Source organism: Myotis yumanensis, unplaced genomic scaffold (genome assembly GCF_028538775.1).
Source record: "Myotis yumanensis isolate MYYU_CA2020_CCGP unplaced genomic scaffold, mMyoYum1.0.hap1 SCAF_1, whole genome shotgun sequence".
In the NCBI taxonomy this organism is placed as follows: Eukaryota; Metazoa; Chordata; class Mammalia; order Chiroptera; family Vespertilionidae; genus Myotis; species Myotis yumanensis.
This window is the reverse complement of record NW_027223752.1, coordinates 195,392,416-195,407,445: the sequence shown is the minus strand read 5'-3', so window position 1 is coordinate 195,407,445 and position 15,030 is coordinate 195,392,416. Positions and strand designations below refer to the sequence as shown.

The following is a 15,030-nucleotide window of genomic DNA, read 5'->3' as shown; positions in this document are numbered from 1 at the left end:
TATGAATTGTGAAAGGTTTCCCATCAAGTTAATTAACATATCCACAACCTCACATATTTATTTTATTTGATGAGAACACTTAAGTTCTACTCTCAGCAAATTTTAATGAAATAATACAGTATTATTAATTATAGTCACCATGTGTTACATTAGATCCTTAGATCTTATTCATCTTATAGAGAAAGTTCGTACCCTTCTACCAGCCTCTCCCTATTTCCCCACCCCCAGCCCCTGGCCACCACCATTTTATCTCTGGGTTTTTTTTTTTGTTTTTTTTTGAGTTCGACCTATTTTTTCTTTTCTTAAGATTCTACCTATAAGTGATACCAGGCAGTATTAGTCTTTGTCTTCGGCTCATTTCATTTAACATTAAAGTGCTTCGTGTTTATCCACGTTGCTGCAAATGGCAGGATTTCCTTCTTTTTAAAGATTGAATAATAAACAAATATTTTTGAGTTCCTGTTAGTTAAGTGCCAAACTGGGCAGATTCTGGGGAAATGCTGTGAACAAGACATGTCCCTTCTAGTCTTCCCCGATAGAGCTTACATTTGAAAGTTCACAGTCAAATAAACCTGTTTGGTTCTCCTTAAAAGTTTAAGTAGTGGAGACCTACACCATGGCAAACTAAAAGGACAGGCTGGGGGCTTGAGGAAGGGGTGGTGCTTGGGGACCAAACAATAATTAGCTATTTGGATGTTAAATGAAATGTGCAACCCTCAAAGACAAAAACCTGGTAACTGTTAATTGCCAGTATTTCCATACATTAGGGATATTCTGAGTAGCAATGTATTTTATAATACAAAAAGCTTCACATATTAAGAAAAAGGCTCATCTGATAAAGAAAACTGTTTTAATTATAGAATGCTTTTAAATACTAAATGAAATAGTCGCAAGAGGAGAGTTGGTTTAATAAATAAATTTGGTTCGTTGCAGGTAACATCTACAAATGATGTCAAATTAGATGAAATAATTTTAAAAATTAGATTAAATATTCATCCCAATTATATGCACTAGTATATAATTTATTACTTATTTATTACTGTGTGTTTTTTTGTTTGTTTTGTTTTCACACATTTTGCAAAGACATACTTTCTCATATACAGTCCAGACTTCCAAAAATTCCCAAGAGGTTGACTCTTACTTAGTGAAACTCCAGTTTGTGAGTTTGACTCTACGTGAAGGCAGTCATCAGCTTGTTAACAGCCATGTCTTCCACCGAAGTATGAAACGCAAAACAAATTTTAGTGCCTTCTCATTCAATATTTGCCATGTTTCTTACCAGATTAGAATATGACAGATGAGTCCAAATTTCTTATTATTTTATCTAGGTAAAAGGTAAATATTTATAATAATAAAAGCGTAATATGCTAATTAGACTGGACATCCTTCCAGATGACCTTCCAGACAAAGCTGGGGCTGCAAGGGAAGCCGGGGTCCCGGGTGCCAGAGGGAAGCTGGTGCCAGCAGCCAGGGGAAGGAAGGACTACTCTTGCATGAATTTTGTGCATCAGGCCTCTAGTAGTTTTAATAAAGAAAAATCAATTGTGCCCTTATATTGTTATTAAAGATATTTGTAATGCCTAGCCCTGCAGTTTTAGATGACCAGTTCTGCAATTTTTTGTCATTTACATTTTACTTTTTTAGTAAAAATTATCTTTGTCTTACAGTTAATATCTCAATATCTAATGACACCACATTGGCTCCAGAGGAATTGCCAACTACTGACACGGTAAGTGACTTAGTATTCCGAGCCACTTGTACACTTGCACATTGTATACCCTAATTATTATATTTATAATATGATGTCTCCTGCCACTCAGCAAGCCTAGCCCAAGCACGTTTAACACTCAGGGGTGGTAGAAGGACAGAAATAACACTTTCCTTGCTCTATTTAGCTTGATTTTTCTTTTGTGTGTGTTTTTTTAAAAACTGGAGTGAATATTTTCTTCTACCGCATGCTTTTTAAACCTGCTTAGGAATTTAACTGCTTAGCCAATTAACTGTCACCTTGAAATATTTTCACAAGGTAAAGTGAGGGGAGTTGAGAAATGAGAGCATGGTGTCCTCTCTCTGTTCCTAGTACAATTAGGAATTCTTCTGACTGTGTTCTCCTCACTAAAGGGTGATTGTAGCGGGACATTTCCCCTGTCACTTAGAAAAACACCCAGCCTCTGTCACATGATATCCTTTCCCATGGCAAGTAACCAAGGTCTTTAAGAGACTTGAACTAAGTTTTAAAAATGAGCTGTTTTGCATGGAAGGTCACACACTGGAAAGAGACTTTTGTGCTGGAGAAAAAGAGGAAAGTGCTGTCTCACACTTCCCATTGTGTTCCTCCTACCCTGGACATGGACTCTGACCAAAGACTATCAATCTCTCACTTATAAAGACGGAAACCATAATACCTTGTATTGATAGAGTGCCCATCTCTCAGGAGACCAGAACACTTCTGCAGGTATTACACACTACATCCCTTTCAAAGATGATGTTTTGTATCTTTCCTGGACAACTCTCACTTGACCCTATTTCTCTCTTGTTTTCATAGTCTGTGGCTCCCTTAACTTTTTAAAAGTTTTCTCTGACTTTCCCCACATAGCCTCTTTATTTCTTCCACATTTGAATGTGTGTGTGTGTGTGTATGTGTGTGCGTATACGTTTTAAAAGCCACATTGAGAAAAGAGTTCAGTTTTCAATCTTTGAGCCAGCCAGCCTATTGCCTGCAAGGATTTGATTTTAAATACAGAGAAAAATACTCTCTTCTAGACTTTAAAGAATTTTAATTAAAATCTAAAAATTTAAAAGTATATTTAATTAAAACTGTAAACAATAAAAATTAATAAAACACTCGCTTCCGCTGACTTAAAAAGAGATTGTTCCTAACCTAATTATTTTAGTAACTAATCAAGGAAAGCTGTAAAATTAATGAATTTTTAAGCCCTGTCTTTGGGCAAGACCTGGGGAGACTTCAGTAATTGATATATTGTAATTATAGTCAGATGACACTGTAAGATTCCCGGAGAACAAATGGCAGTTTGTGACTATGATAGAGGATATAAAGGCACAACGATGATTATAATTTAACTGCCAATTATAGAGCATCTGCTACAAACAAGGTGTTGTACATGTCTTATAATCACCGTGAACCTTAATATGTATTATAATCATTAACACAAACTACCAGGCATGATTATCTCCATTTGCTAGATGAAAGAAACTGAAGTTCCAGAAGGCGAGAAATCTTTCCTGCTCTAGGTCACTTAGCCATAAATTTGTAGAACAAAGAATGAAGTCTGGGTAGTTCCAAGACTTGTGAAATTGGAAACACTGAAGCACCATGATGCTTCCGTGTTTGCAAATTGAAATGTTTACCCTCTCAGTTCCTGTGAGTGCTGTATACTTCAGGGCAGCAGCCCCTCCTGTGAGCATTAATTGCACACCTTAGTTAAATTGTTAAGTGGCTATGTTCAGAGAAAAAATTAGGAAAAAATATGCATATGTGTATAGTTAATTATGAAAGATAATGTTTATTCTATTTTCATCTCTCCTTTTCTATCCATATCAATTCCTTTGTGTGTACTTTGCATAGACACACACACACACACACAGAGAAAATATATAGGTAGATAATCTAGAAGTGAGTATTGAAGAGGTAATATGATTATTATCATCAGCAATAACTACAATTTTTTAAGCACCTACTAGGGGACAGACTCTTTACATTAATTGTCTATAATCCTTACAATAACTTTGTGAGCTATTATGTAACCTGTAATTTATAGATGAAACAGAGGCTTAGAAAGGTTAACTGACCTTCCAAAGGCCATATCACCAGAATATGGTAAAACCAGGATTTGAACTGAGGGCTTTCCAACTCCAAAATTTGCCCATTTCCATTGTTTGGGTAATCACAACTGTTTCATGTAGAAGACTTGCAGATATTGAGTTCTTGTGTCAGACTGCCTACCTTCAGATGCAAGACTCCACTACTTAATAGTCTGTGGAAACCCAGTGATCCCACTTCTAGGAATATATCCCAAGAAACCAGAAACACCAATCAGAAAGGATATATGCATCCCTATGTTCATAGCAGCACAATTTACCACAGCTAAGATTTGGAAACAGCCTAAGTGCCCATCAACAGATGAATGGATTAGAAAACTGTGGTATATCTACACAATGGAATACTATGCTGCTGTAAAAAAGAAGAAGGAATTCTTACCATTTGCCACAGCATGGATGGAACTGGAGAGCATTATGCTAAGTGAAATAAGCCAGTCAGAGAAGGATAAATACCACATGATCTCACTCATTTCTGGGATATAATAAACAACATAAACTGATGAACAAGGACAGATCCAGAGACGGAGAGGCATCGACCGGACTGTCGGGCCTCGGAGGGAAGGTAGGGGAGGGTGGAGGTAAGGGAGAGAGATCAACCAAAGGACTTATATGCAAGCATATAGGCCTAACCAATGGACACGGACAACAGGGGGGTGAGGGCATGACTGGGGGGATAGGAGGTAATGTGGGGATAAGGACACATATGTAATAAATTAATAAAAAAATTTTAAAAAATATCCTGTGGAAACTTCTGTTTCCCATTTGAAAACTGGTGATGGTAATAGTATTTACACCCAAGATACCAAAAGTAGGCTTATAGTTGTCAGTACACAAATCACAAAGTTTATTCTTGTATTATTATTGATTACCTTTTGCATTATTTTCCATACAAACACCTGTAAACCTTCTTTTGCTCCACCCAGTATAAGGGTCAAATAAATAAATAAATAAATTGTTTTTTAGTAAATTGAGGCCTGTCATAAAATGTGCAGTTCTTACGTGTTCACTGCCATGCATTTTGGCAATTTTATACACTCATGTAACTGCCACCCCAAACAAAAACACCCCCCTCATCCCAGAATGCCCCATGGAATGTTCTAGATCTTGTTCTACGCCCCAGCTTTTGGGCTTTGAGAGATCTTTCTTTTTCTGACTGCTCTGCCTCAATCTCTAGGGGTCAGATGCCTTAGTCCTCCTTAGTCAAAAGTGCCTGAATGGCTCCAAGGGTTTTCTCTCAGCTCTCCTGCCTGCCTCCCATCTTAGGAAAGGGGCTTTCTTGCATTTGGTGGAGACTCTGGGTCTAAGGGGGGATTTCTTGCAGCAATTTTATCTAACCTCCAGCCTTCTCTATGCTACTCGGGCACACGGCAAAGACTGTGAGAAAGTTTGGTGGGTGGATACAGGCTCCATTGATGCCTGGGGCCCCTCAGAATCCTAACGGGCAGTTAGGCAGCTATTAAAAGTTCATTTAAGATTTGGCTTATTTCTCCTTACCTCCATCTGTAGTTGCTTTATCTTCCACCTGCTACTCTGCCACGGGTGAGGCAGCTTTTGAAGGTTTTGTAACTTTTTGGAATTTATTTAGGTTTCTTTGCATCCTCATCTCTGTTGGATGTTTAAAAATTACGATTTTATAGCTTATCCAGCTGTGACGGTATCCTGAAACTTCCTGAATCTTAACTAGTTTTGATATTTTACAATAATGCATATAATACAGACAAGTGAAGCTCAAATGCATCCTGTCCATCATAAAATAAGATTGTAGATTACTGCAAATCTGACTCACCCACTGCAGGGAAGAACCCTAAATGAGTACATGTTCTATTTTACCTTGAGACTTTTATTTACAACATTACCATCATTTATATATATTTAAAAAGGCATATGTTTTACCAGTCTATACTCAAAGAGAGCAATGTAGAATTTTTAATTTTTCAATTTTTTTTCCTTATTATATTACCCAGAAAAGCATATCATGTCTACAAGGAGATGCTGTTGAATCATAGGACTAAGAAGTATTATAGTCTCGTATATTCTGCTTGGCAGCCAGACATGAAAGCAAAAGTGCTTTGATTTGATATACCTTCTGGGCAATTCGAGGAGTGAACATTCATTTCAATAGGAAATGGAATGTCATGTTTATCTTCTTGTGCGTAGCGTCCTTATGCTTTTCTCTCATTGAGAAAGATAAGTGCAGGAACCACTCTGTCCTTAAATCTCCTTGAAGATTACCTGTGCCTAGTGCCTAGTTTTTAAACTATTATGGAACATGTAAAACGTGCACTAAAGTAGAGAGCATAGCACAGTGAAACCCACATACATATGACCTAGCTTCAGAGACTGTCAACATTCTGCCCATCCTCTCTCATCTAGCCCCCACTTTTGTGATTGGAGAGGATGCTATAGTATTTTAAATTTTGAAATTAATATTTTAGTATACATTCTACTTTTAAGAGTTAGAAACAAGTCCACTTAATATAAACAGGGTCCCTAGAAGATGAGATCCAGATAAATAGACTAACATCTTCTTCTATGAGCTTGACCTCAGTTAAGACCACCAGAAACTTGGTCCCATTCCCTTTACTTTTTTTTTCTCACTTTCCATTTAAATGGACAATCTGCTTTGACCCACCTGGTCCACTCACTGTCAGTGCCTCCACATGGTGAGAACTCGGTAAGGTTTGAATAAAGCACTTAATGGATATGTGAATGAAGCATTGTGTGTACGCAAAAAAACATCTCCATTGTTTCACGTACATGTGTATAGTTTTCACTTCAACCTGAATCTCTCTAAGAAAATCAATAAAACTTCCTGTTGGGATTGTTTTAATGCAGCCTACCTTTTTGGGAACTCTAGTTATAAAAAAGCATTCTGGCCCTGGCTGGGTGGCTTAGTTGGAGCCTCATCCTATACACCAAAAGGTTGTGGGTACATACCTACGTTGCCGGTTCGATCCCAGGTTGGGCCCATATACGGGAAGCAACTAATGGATGTTTCTCACTCACATTGATTTTTTTAAAAAAATTCTCTTTCTCTCTCCTTCTCCCTTCCTCTCTCTTTAAAATAAAAATCAGTAAAACATATCCTCAGGTGGCAATTGAAAAAAAAAAGTCATTCTGCCAATATAAAAGACCCTAACTGAAATTATAGTAAATATTTGCTGATTTTAAAACAAAGAAATCTGTTACCTATCATGACCTCTAAACTTTAAATGTATTCTGCTGAAAACATCCATTTGCAGAAATTTGAAAAAACAAAATGAGACATGGTTAATCAACTCTCAGGAGCAGAATTTGATAAAGGAGTAATTATGCAATTCAGGTGTTTTTAAGTTGAAGCTAATATAAAAAAAAATATTTCAGGGAATGATTTAGAGTTTATTTTTGTTGTTGTTGTAAAAGAAAAGTGTGAGCACTTTACATGTTGAGTTCTATAAAAATATAGCACGTTTCCTGTCCAGAAAGTCTTCTTTTATATCTATGATCTTTTTTGACTAGATCACTCCTATTAACATATCAAGAGAATTCATTTTACAGTAAATGGTACTGAGGATGCATTTGGTTTGAGGTAGAATTCTTGCTTCCAAAGGACAGGAGAAATTTCCCTTTCCACACTTATTTGCAAGGTATCCTCAAATAGCTCTTCTGTTCACACATAACATACCCATTAGCCCTGTACCCAAGAGGAAGTCCAATATCATGGTGTTGGCAGATTCAGTATCTGGTGCGGATGTGCTTTCTACCTCATAGACAGCCTTCTCCTCACTATGTCCTCATATGGCAGAAGGGCAAGGGAGCTCTCTGGGGTCCCTTTTATAAGGACACTAATCCCATTCATGAAGGCTCCACCTCCATCACATAGGGAATTAGGTTTCAACATTGAGTTTTAGGGGAGCCCAAATATTCAGTCAGTAGCACCCCATTAGTGTGTGTGGTCAGTAATTGGCTTCAGGAGGGTATAACATTCCAGGTGAGGTAGCTCTGACTTAGGCTGAAGGCAGTTCTCTAGAGAAGGAGGGAGCTGTGAGCTGGTCGAGGCTAAAACTCAGAGCAGCTGTGGATGGGTGCACTGGCCTATTCATTACCTTAGCAAAAGGATTCTCCTGCATAGTAGAAACAGAAAATAGGAACAGGAGTGAGCTGTTCTTGAGGAGCACAACACTGACAACATGACAGAAACTTAGGAGAAGGAAATTTGAAAATTGACCTTTGAGCTTGAGGCCATGTAATGTAGGGATGGATGGATATCCCATACTCAACACCACAGCCCATTATTGCACTTTCCAATGAGGGATGCTCATGATGCAGACCTGGAGTCAACAAGAAAAAAAGCTATATTTTATCAGGATGTACATTGAAAAAGCAGGGTCCATCAACATTTTATAGATGTATTCCTTAATTTTCCAACTCTAGTTATTTAGAAAACAAATAGCTCATTTGTGAAAATATTGGGTAAATGAGTAGTTAACAATATACTAACTTTTAGTGCATTAAAAGCTTGAAGCATAAGGAGCTGCTCACTACAAAAGTAAGTACTTTTGAACAACCGTGTTTCAGACTCTCACATTTTGAGACAGGATATTGTGCCTCAGTTTACTCTCAGGAAGACTGATGGGAAAGAAGGACTTGGTTTGTTTCGGTTGAACAAATAGGTGACTGTCAGGTTGTAGCTCAAAGTAGGTAACAGACTGTGACATTCTCATTGTCTTTTCAATAACTGCCAGCCTCCTGGGCACCCGTCCTTGTTATCCCATTAACATCTCACCCAGTGTCACCCTGCAAAGGTGGCCTTCAGACTGTTGTCCAGAGACTTTTAACATAATCCCTATAGGCTCATCAAGTAGAAAAGCTTTTGATATGTCAGTGTGCTCTAGAAAAATGTTAATGTTTTTCTTCTTCAGTACTACAATGCTACCTTTGACTGGGCACTTTTGTCGAAGAAGGAGTGTTTGAAACATGGGGGCCAGCTTGTGGGGAGCAACTGCGATTTTGTTCCTGATGTCACACTCATGTCTTTCATCCTCTTCTTGGGCACCTACACCACTTCCATGGCTCTGAAAAAATTCAAAACCAGTCGTTATTTTCCAACCATGGTAAGTACTTGAGCTTTAAGTAATTTTCATTGAATTTACACTGTATCAACAATGATACATTTTTATGTAAGGAAAAGGGCACTTGTAATTCAACCTTTCCAATGTAATTTTGTGCATTTAAAAATTTGCTTTCCAGTCTTTTTCCATATGCATAGGTATTTTTAAAATAATTATAGTCCAGCTTTGAAAAACCTTCCATGGATTTTGTTCACATAATTCTGTCATAAATTCTGACTGTCATAATTCTGACTGTACTAAAATGAAAAAATGGAGTACGTTGTATGTAAAAATTCACAAGTTAAAGAAAATATCTTTTAAATCTATAGTGTTTGCGTATGGAAGCAAAAACTCATTTCATATTAATCAGAAATTTTGATGTAGAATTTCTTGCTCATCAGATGTCCAATTGAGTATTTTAGTAGTTAAATTATGAGCCGTGGGAGAAAACTTCAACTGTGTTGTTATACAAGTATTGGCATAAGATATGAGTATTATCTTAGCCAAACTTTCCATCCCATAATAATGAATGTCGTGGTATGGAAAAACAGACGATTGAGTTGAGTTGTGCAGACATCCTGACTCCCATTAATATGCTTGGTTGAACAGAAAGTCACAACTGTGATTCTTTGAGACAGTACAAGATAAGATCAACATTTAGATAATGGCATTTTGTGTGTGTGGTTTTTTTTTTTTCGCCTGAAGAATAAAACTAAGATAATCCTTTGTTTCACAGTTCAGTTCTCAGTGTTTAGGATGTCAGTAATTCTTAGGTAATTTTGATAATACCTGATTTTTATCAGTGAACTGCTCTATACTGGAATTTCATGAAATCTTTCCTCTTGTGTTTTGTGTACAAGGAGTGGAAGAACTTAAAAGACATGAGATGCATTTGAGGAAGTTCCTTTTTTCAATGCCTAGGAAATGAAACTTAAAATTAATACTTTGACTCCTTGATTCTTCTTATAAAATTGAAAATAAAGGGGTAGGTTGGTCATTGTCTTCGTCTATTTGAGGTACTGTAACAGAATGCTATAGAATGGGAGGCTTATAAACAACAGACATTTATTTCTCACAGTTCTGGAGGCTGGGAAATCCAAGATTAGAAGCCATCATGGTTGGGTGAAGGCCCTGTTTCTGGTTCATAGCCATCGCTTGTTTGCTGTGTCCTCATGTGGTCAAAAGGCTAGGAATCAGTTTGGTGTCTCTTTAATAAAAATACTAATCTCATTCATAAAGGCTTTACCTTTATGACCTAAGCACAATCCAAGGCTCCACCTCCTAATACCATCTTCTTTGGGGGTTTGGATTTCAATATATGGACTTTGGGGGGGACACACATTCAGACCACTGCTATACATGAAATGTTTTGAACTAGTTGACCCAAGGAATGAAAAATTTCCACAAAGTTGAAATGTAGAAAGAAGTATTCAACTTAGTCTGCCTAAAATCGACACCACAAACTGGTGGTCCACAGGCAGAATTCAGCCCCAGCCATTCTTCATTTGTACACACACATACACACACTTCAGGCCTTAGGGGTCTGTACTTCGCAGGCAGTTATTGTCCTCACAACTCTGTGTTGTCTAAGACTTGGCTACTTCACACATTCAGATTAATTGCCTGTCCCTGAAGATGTTTCAGCTTGTAACACCTTCACACATTGGGAAATATGCTTACTTGACCTACCTCTTCAATGGTGAAAGTTTCCTGTAGAACAGATTCCTGAGGAAAGGTCTTTTAGGATGATTTCTTCTCTATTGAGGCTTTTTTCTTTCTTAATTATTAATTCACCGAGCATCTTGGGAATCATCATCCACTTTCCGAAGTCTGATATTTAGACATAACAAGTGGAAAAGTGAAAACTTTGTGAAGCAATTGTAATTAACAGAATAAACTAATTTCAACCTTAAGATGAATAGAGATAATTTTAACTGTCTATATAGACATTACCTTTTTTCTTCCAGCAATAATTTCAAAGTTGAAAATAGCTCTTCAGATTTAAAGAAATTTTTCCCTTAGGAGAATCCAAGCAGGTGATTTCTCAGCCATTGATAAATGCTCTTGAAAAAGTCGTGAATATGTGAAAATAGAATAATGATGCATTTGTAGTTACAGTTCCTGTTAAGAAGGTTCCATCATAGTTGAGAATTGTATATACCAAATCATACAGTAAACAGGAGGAGAACACATGTTATTTCTAAGAAGCAATGTTCAGGTGTGTGGGCTTTCAGACTTTCCTCTTCTTACTTCACATGTGCAGCTAAATAGTTGCAATACATACACAAATTCACACATATATACATGAATAATATGTAAAAAAATTGCTTGTTCATTTGCCAACATATGTTTTTAGTTAAGCCAGGGTGGGAAACGTCCGGCACTCAAGCCTTATAAGGCCCATGAAATCCTTTGGTCTGGCCATGCCAAGGCATTAGGGGTGAGTTAATTAATTTTTTGATCAAATATAGCAGGCTAATTTTTAAGTTGATAATTTTGTATGGCCCGAGAATGATGTTATAAATATCTAAATAACCGGTGGCAGAAAAAAGGTTCCCACCCCTGATTTAAGTTGTCATTTAGAAGGATGGTCTCAATAGGGTAGGAGCAGATAGGTTTATAGATTCTTACACTTACATATTATATTCTACAATTAAAACTTATATGCTTAAACATGATAAATTAGATAGTCCTTGATTATTGATACAATAATTAAGCCTGTTACTCCTTTCTCACTCACACCGACAAGAAACCTCTGAGATCTCCAAATGTTAATACTAGATGGCAGTACCCTGGTCTTACAAAACACCCTATTTTTCTGTAGTCTTCATAGTCATGTCTCTTTCGTACTCCTTTCAAAACATTTGTATGAGTTATTAATCAGTTAAGACTGTAAACTGCTGGAAAGCTGTTGTACTTCTATTTTTTTCCTCACATATCAATTAGCAAAATGCTGGGTGCAGATTAGGTACTTAAGACTTGACTCATGGAAACTAGTCAAGTAGATACATGCTGCATTCTAAGGAAAGAGCACAGATGTAGGAACACAAAAGCTGTAGATTCCAGTTCCAGCACTGCCATTGGCTAACATGTACCCTTTCCTAGCAAACTGTGGACTTAGGTGAGGTTAAGTTTAGGGAAACCACAGGGAGAGTATAGTGTCCAGTGCTCATAGCAGTTGGGTTGTTACTATCCCAGCCCAAAGGATGTGGAAAGGAAGTGGCTGCTGGAACCTGGAAGAAGAGAGAAGGGTAGAGAGAGCCGTCTTGAGAGGCACTGTGACCTTGGATAGAGAGATGTAGCCAGTGTGAGGCAGCCTCACTGGGATACAGTGAAGGGAATCAGTACTCTGATCTCTCGCTTTCCTCTGTTGGCCTGTCCAGGTTGCCATGGACTAAATCCACCTGGAATCCATAGAGCAAGGGAGCTCATTGTAGACCACATAGGTCAGCCTCCCAATGCAGAGAGCATGGTGGAAAGGCATAGAACATAGATCTGTTTTGACAAAAGATGGTGTCCATTGCATTTGCCTCTCCAAGTTTTTTTTTAAGTCAAATTAACCTCATTGTCCCGCTATAATCTCTTTCCTTTGCACTTATACTTCTGTTTCCCTAGTTCAGTTTCTCATTACTTTGTCTAGACCAGAGTCAGTTACCCATGCAATCCATCAGTATGAACACTTAAGATGAAAGAATTCTCCTTTGCTAGTCTTGCTCTCAGGAATTCAATTTGTATATCAGTCACTTCCAGAGAATCTGAATGCTCAGTAGATGTGGGTGGAATTTCAGTATTCCATCGTGCCTCTGTTCTTGTTGGAGGGATGCATCAGTCTGCTGTCTCACACAGTTACTGGTCTGTTACATCAGCCTCAAGTCTTTAGTCAAAGTCTTTCAGTATCAAAACATCACAGCTTAATCTGTGATCTTCTGTGGCATATGGCTCAGGGCATTAAACATAAAATATTCTTCCAGAATCCCATTCCAGCAAGTGACCAAAAGCATGGAACAAAAATGCCATCACAGCACGTCTGCCAGCAAAATGAAAGCCGAAGCTTATAGACAGTGTAGAACTGTGATGAGTAGAATTTATAAAACTATAGAGCCCTCAGAATTAGGCAAAATTATTGGAACTTTAATATGTCAAATTCAGTGTGGCCAGCTGATGTATATAATTGACATGAAAATGCCTTTCTTAAGGAACTGTTTAATTTTCTCTTTTTCCTCTTAGACTAAGTAACAATTTAAACCCTCACATGAATTAATGTAATGGTAAGACTTTTACAGATAATGCATCCTAGTTGTAATAGTTATTTAAATAAATAAAATCAGTAGATTCCAGGTGAAATCTATGAAACCTATGTTTTATTTAGATGAAACTTGAGCAGAAAGTTCTTTGATGTCTGTATTTAGAAAACAAAACAGTATTCTATATCATATAATATTGTATACTTTCAATATGGAAAAAATATTATAACTTTGTGCTTGACACAATACTAGGACAAGTTAATTCATGGACCTAACACATAGTTGGAACTTTATATTTGTTGAATGAGTTAGATTTTTGGATTTTGAAATGATAATGACTCATTTTGATCCTTTTGCCACATTCATGGTTATGATCTCCTGTGGGGTCACACTTTGGTGCCTTCTTTGACTTAAGTAAGCTAATGGTGGTCTTTGAGGACTGGCTTTATGGATGGCTTCAGAAATGTCAGTGAAAACATAATGAGCATTTTAGTTAGGTGATGCATTTGGTTTTTATCCATATAATACACAGGAGAGACTAGAATTCCACAATTGACTTATATTTTTGGAAACATGTTTTTTGTTTGACATTTTGGCCTGTGACAATTCTATTAAAGTTTGATGTGTTTAGTTTATAAACAACTCTGTAAAAATCAGGTGACACCTCTATTCTATTTCCTTTTTTTCTCAGAAACTTTCTGATGAATGGTAAAAGCTGTCAAACAAAAATAAGTAATATATCAAGAAATAAGTAAGAAATCATGGGCATATATTGTATGTCTAGTGTTACTAATACTGGGTGACATTTGCCTGGTTATTGAAACTCATTCAGAAAATAACTTTGCTGTCAGTGAAAGAGAAACAGATTTTCAAATTCTTGTGTTATTTTGTGCCAAGAAACGTAATTTTTAAAGTCAAGGACACTTGATTTTAATTCAAAATTCTTTTCTATATTTTATTTTCTTAACAGTGACAAAAGGATATTTAGGTGTAAATATAACATAATCCAGTAAACATTTGACAAAGATTACAACTACTTCAGTTCTTATGGACATTTGACAAAAATAAATAAAAAAAATAGTCAACTTAAGTTGACCCCTAAGAAAAATAAGGTTGGGAGCACTGATTGGCCATATCACTTTGTGAGAGCTTTAATGGCAGCATAAAGGCAGTGTGTGGACAGAAGAAGTAATTTGACCATGGTAGCTTGTTGGTTCTAAGCACTCTCAGCTTACTTGTCCATCATAGAAAAGTCACCAGTATTGAAATCCATACCTTAACACAAAATGGTCTCCTACTCCATTTCCAGATTGTCTAATTTATAGCCATGACTTACGAAATTTTTTTTAATTTTTATTTTTGTACCTTAATATAAATTATAAAACCATCTTTTACAGCCCAAGAACCCTTTATAGTAATGATTTTGGGGATATACAAGACCCTATTAGAAGGTCAAGAAATTTTTATAATTAGGCCTAATCATTGAATTTTAGTGTTAGGACTTTGACTACCACCTAATCCAACGTTGCCGCCTAATTCCTAACAAGTTTTCACCGGTGGGCTGCTTGAATCTTTTTGGGACAGGAACTTCAGGTCTTTGAAAGCATTCTTGATAGAAATATAGATCTGCCTTTCTACTACCTCTATCTTCGGGGTCTGCTTCTCCCTCTGAAGCTACACAGAACATATTTAGTCTTTCCTAGGACACATTTCGCATCTTTGAAGACCGTTTCTTCCCACAACTTCTTGAGGACTACAGTCATTTTTCATGTGATGTGTTTGCAGACTCCTGTTCCTCTGTTTATACTGTTCTGGTTCAACTCCAGATTTTCAGTTTCAGTTTAGAATAAAGTGAC

The 15,030-nt window shown here is 36.9% G+C and overlaps 1 protein-coding gene across 4 annotated transcripts in view; it reads left to right on the top strand.

Annotated features, from left to right (window-relative positions):
* Window positions 1-15,030, top strand: part of SLC4A4 (solute carrier family 4 member 4) — a 328,200-nt gene that overhangs the window by 273,250 nt on the left and 39,920 nt on the right. For all 4 annotated transcript variants that reach the window (XM_070395274.1, XM_070395285.1, XM_070395260.1 and 1 more), the window contains 2 exons: window positions 1,668-1,729; window positions 8,742-8,933. In XM_070395274.1, the coding sequence (XP_070251375.1) occupies window positions 1,668-1,729; window positions 8,742-8,933 (254 nt within the window). The remainder of the gene's footprint in view (window positions 1-1,667; window positions 1,730-8,741; window positions 8,934-15,030) is intronic.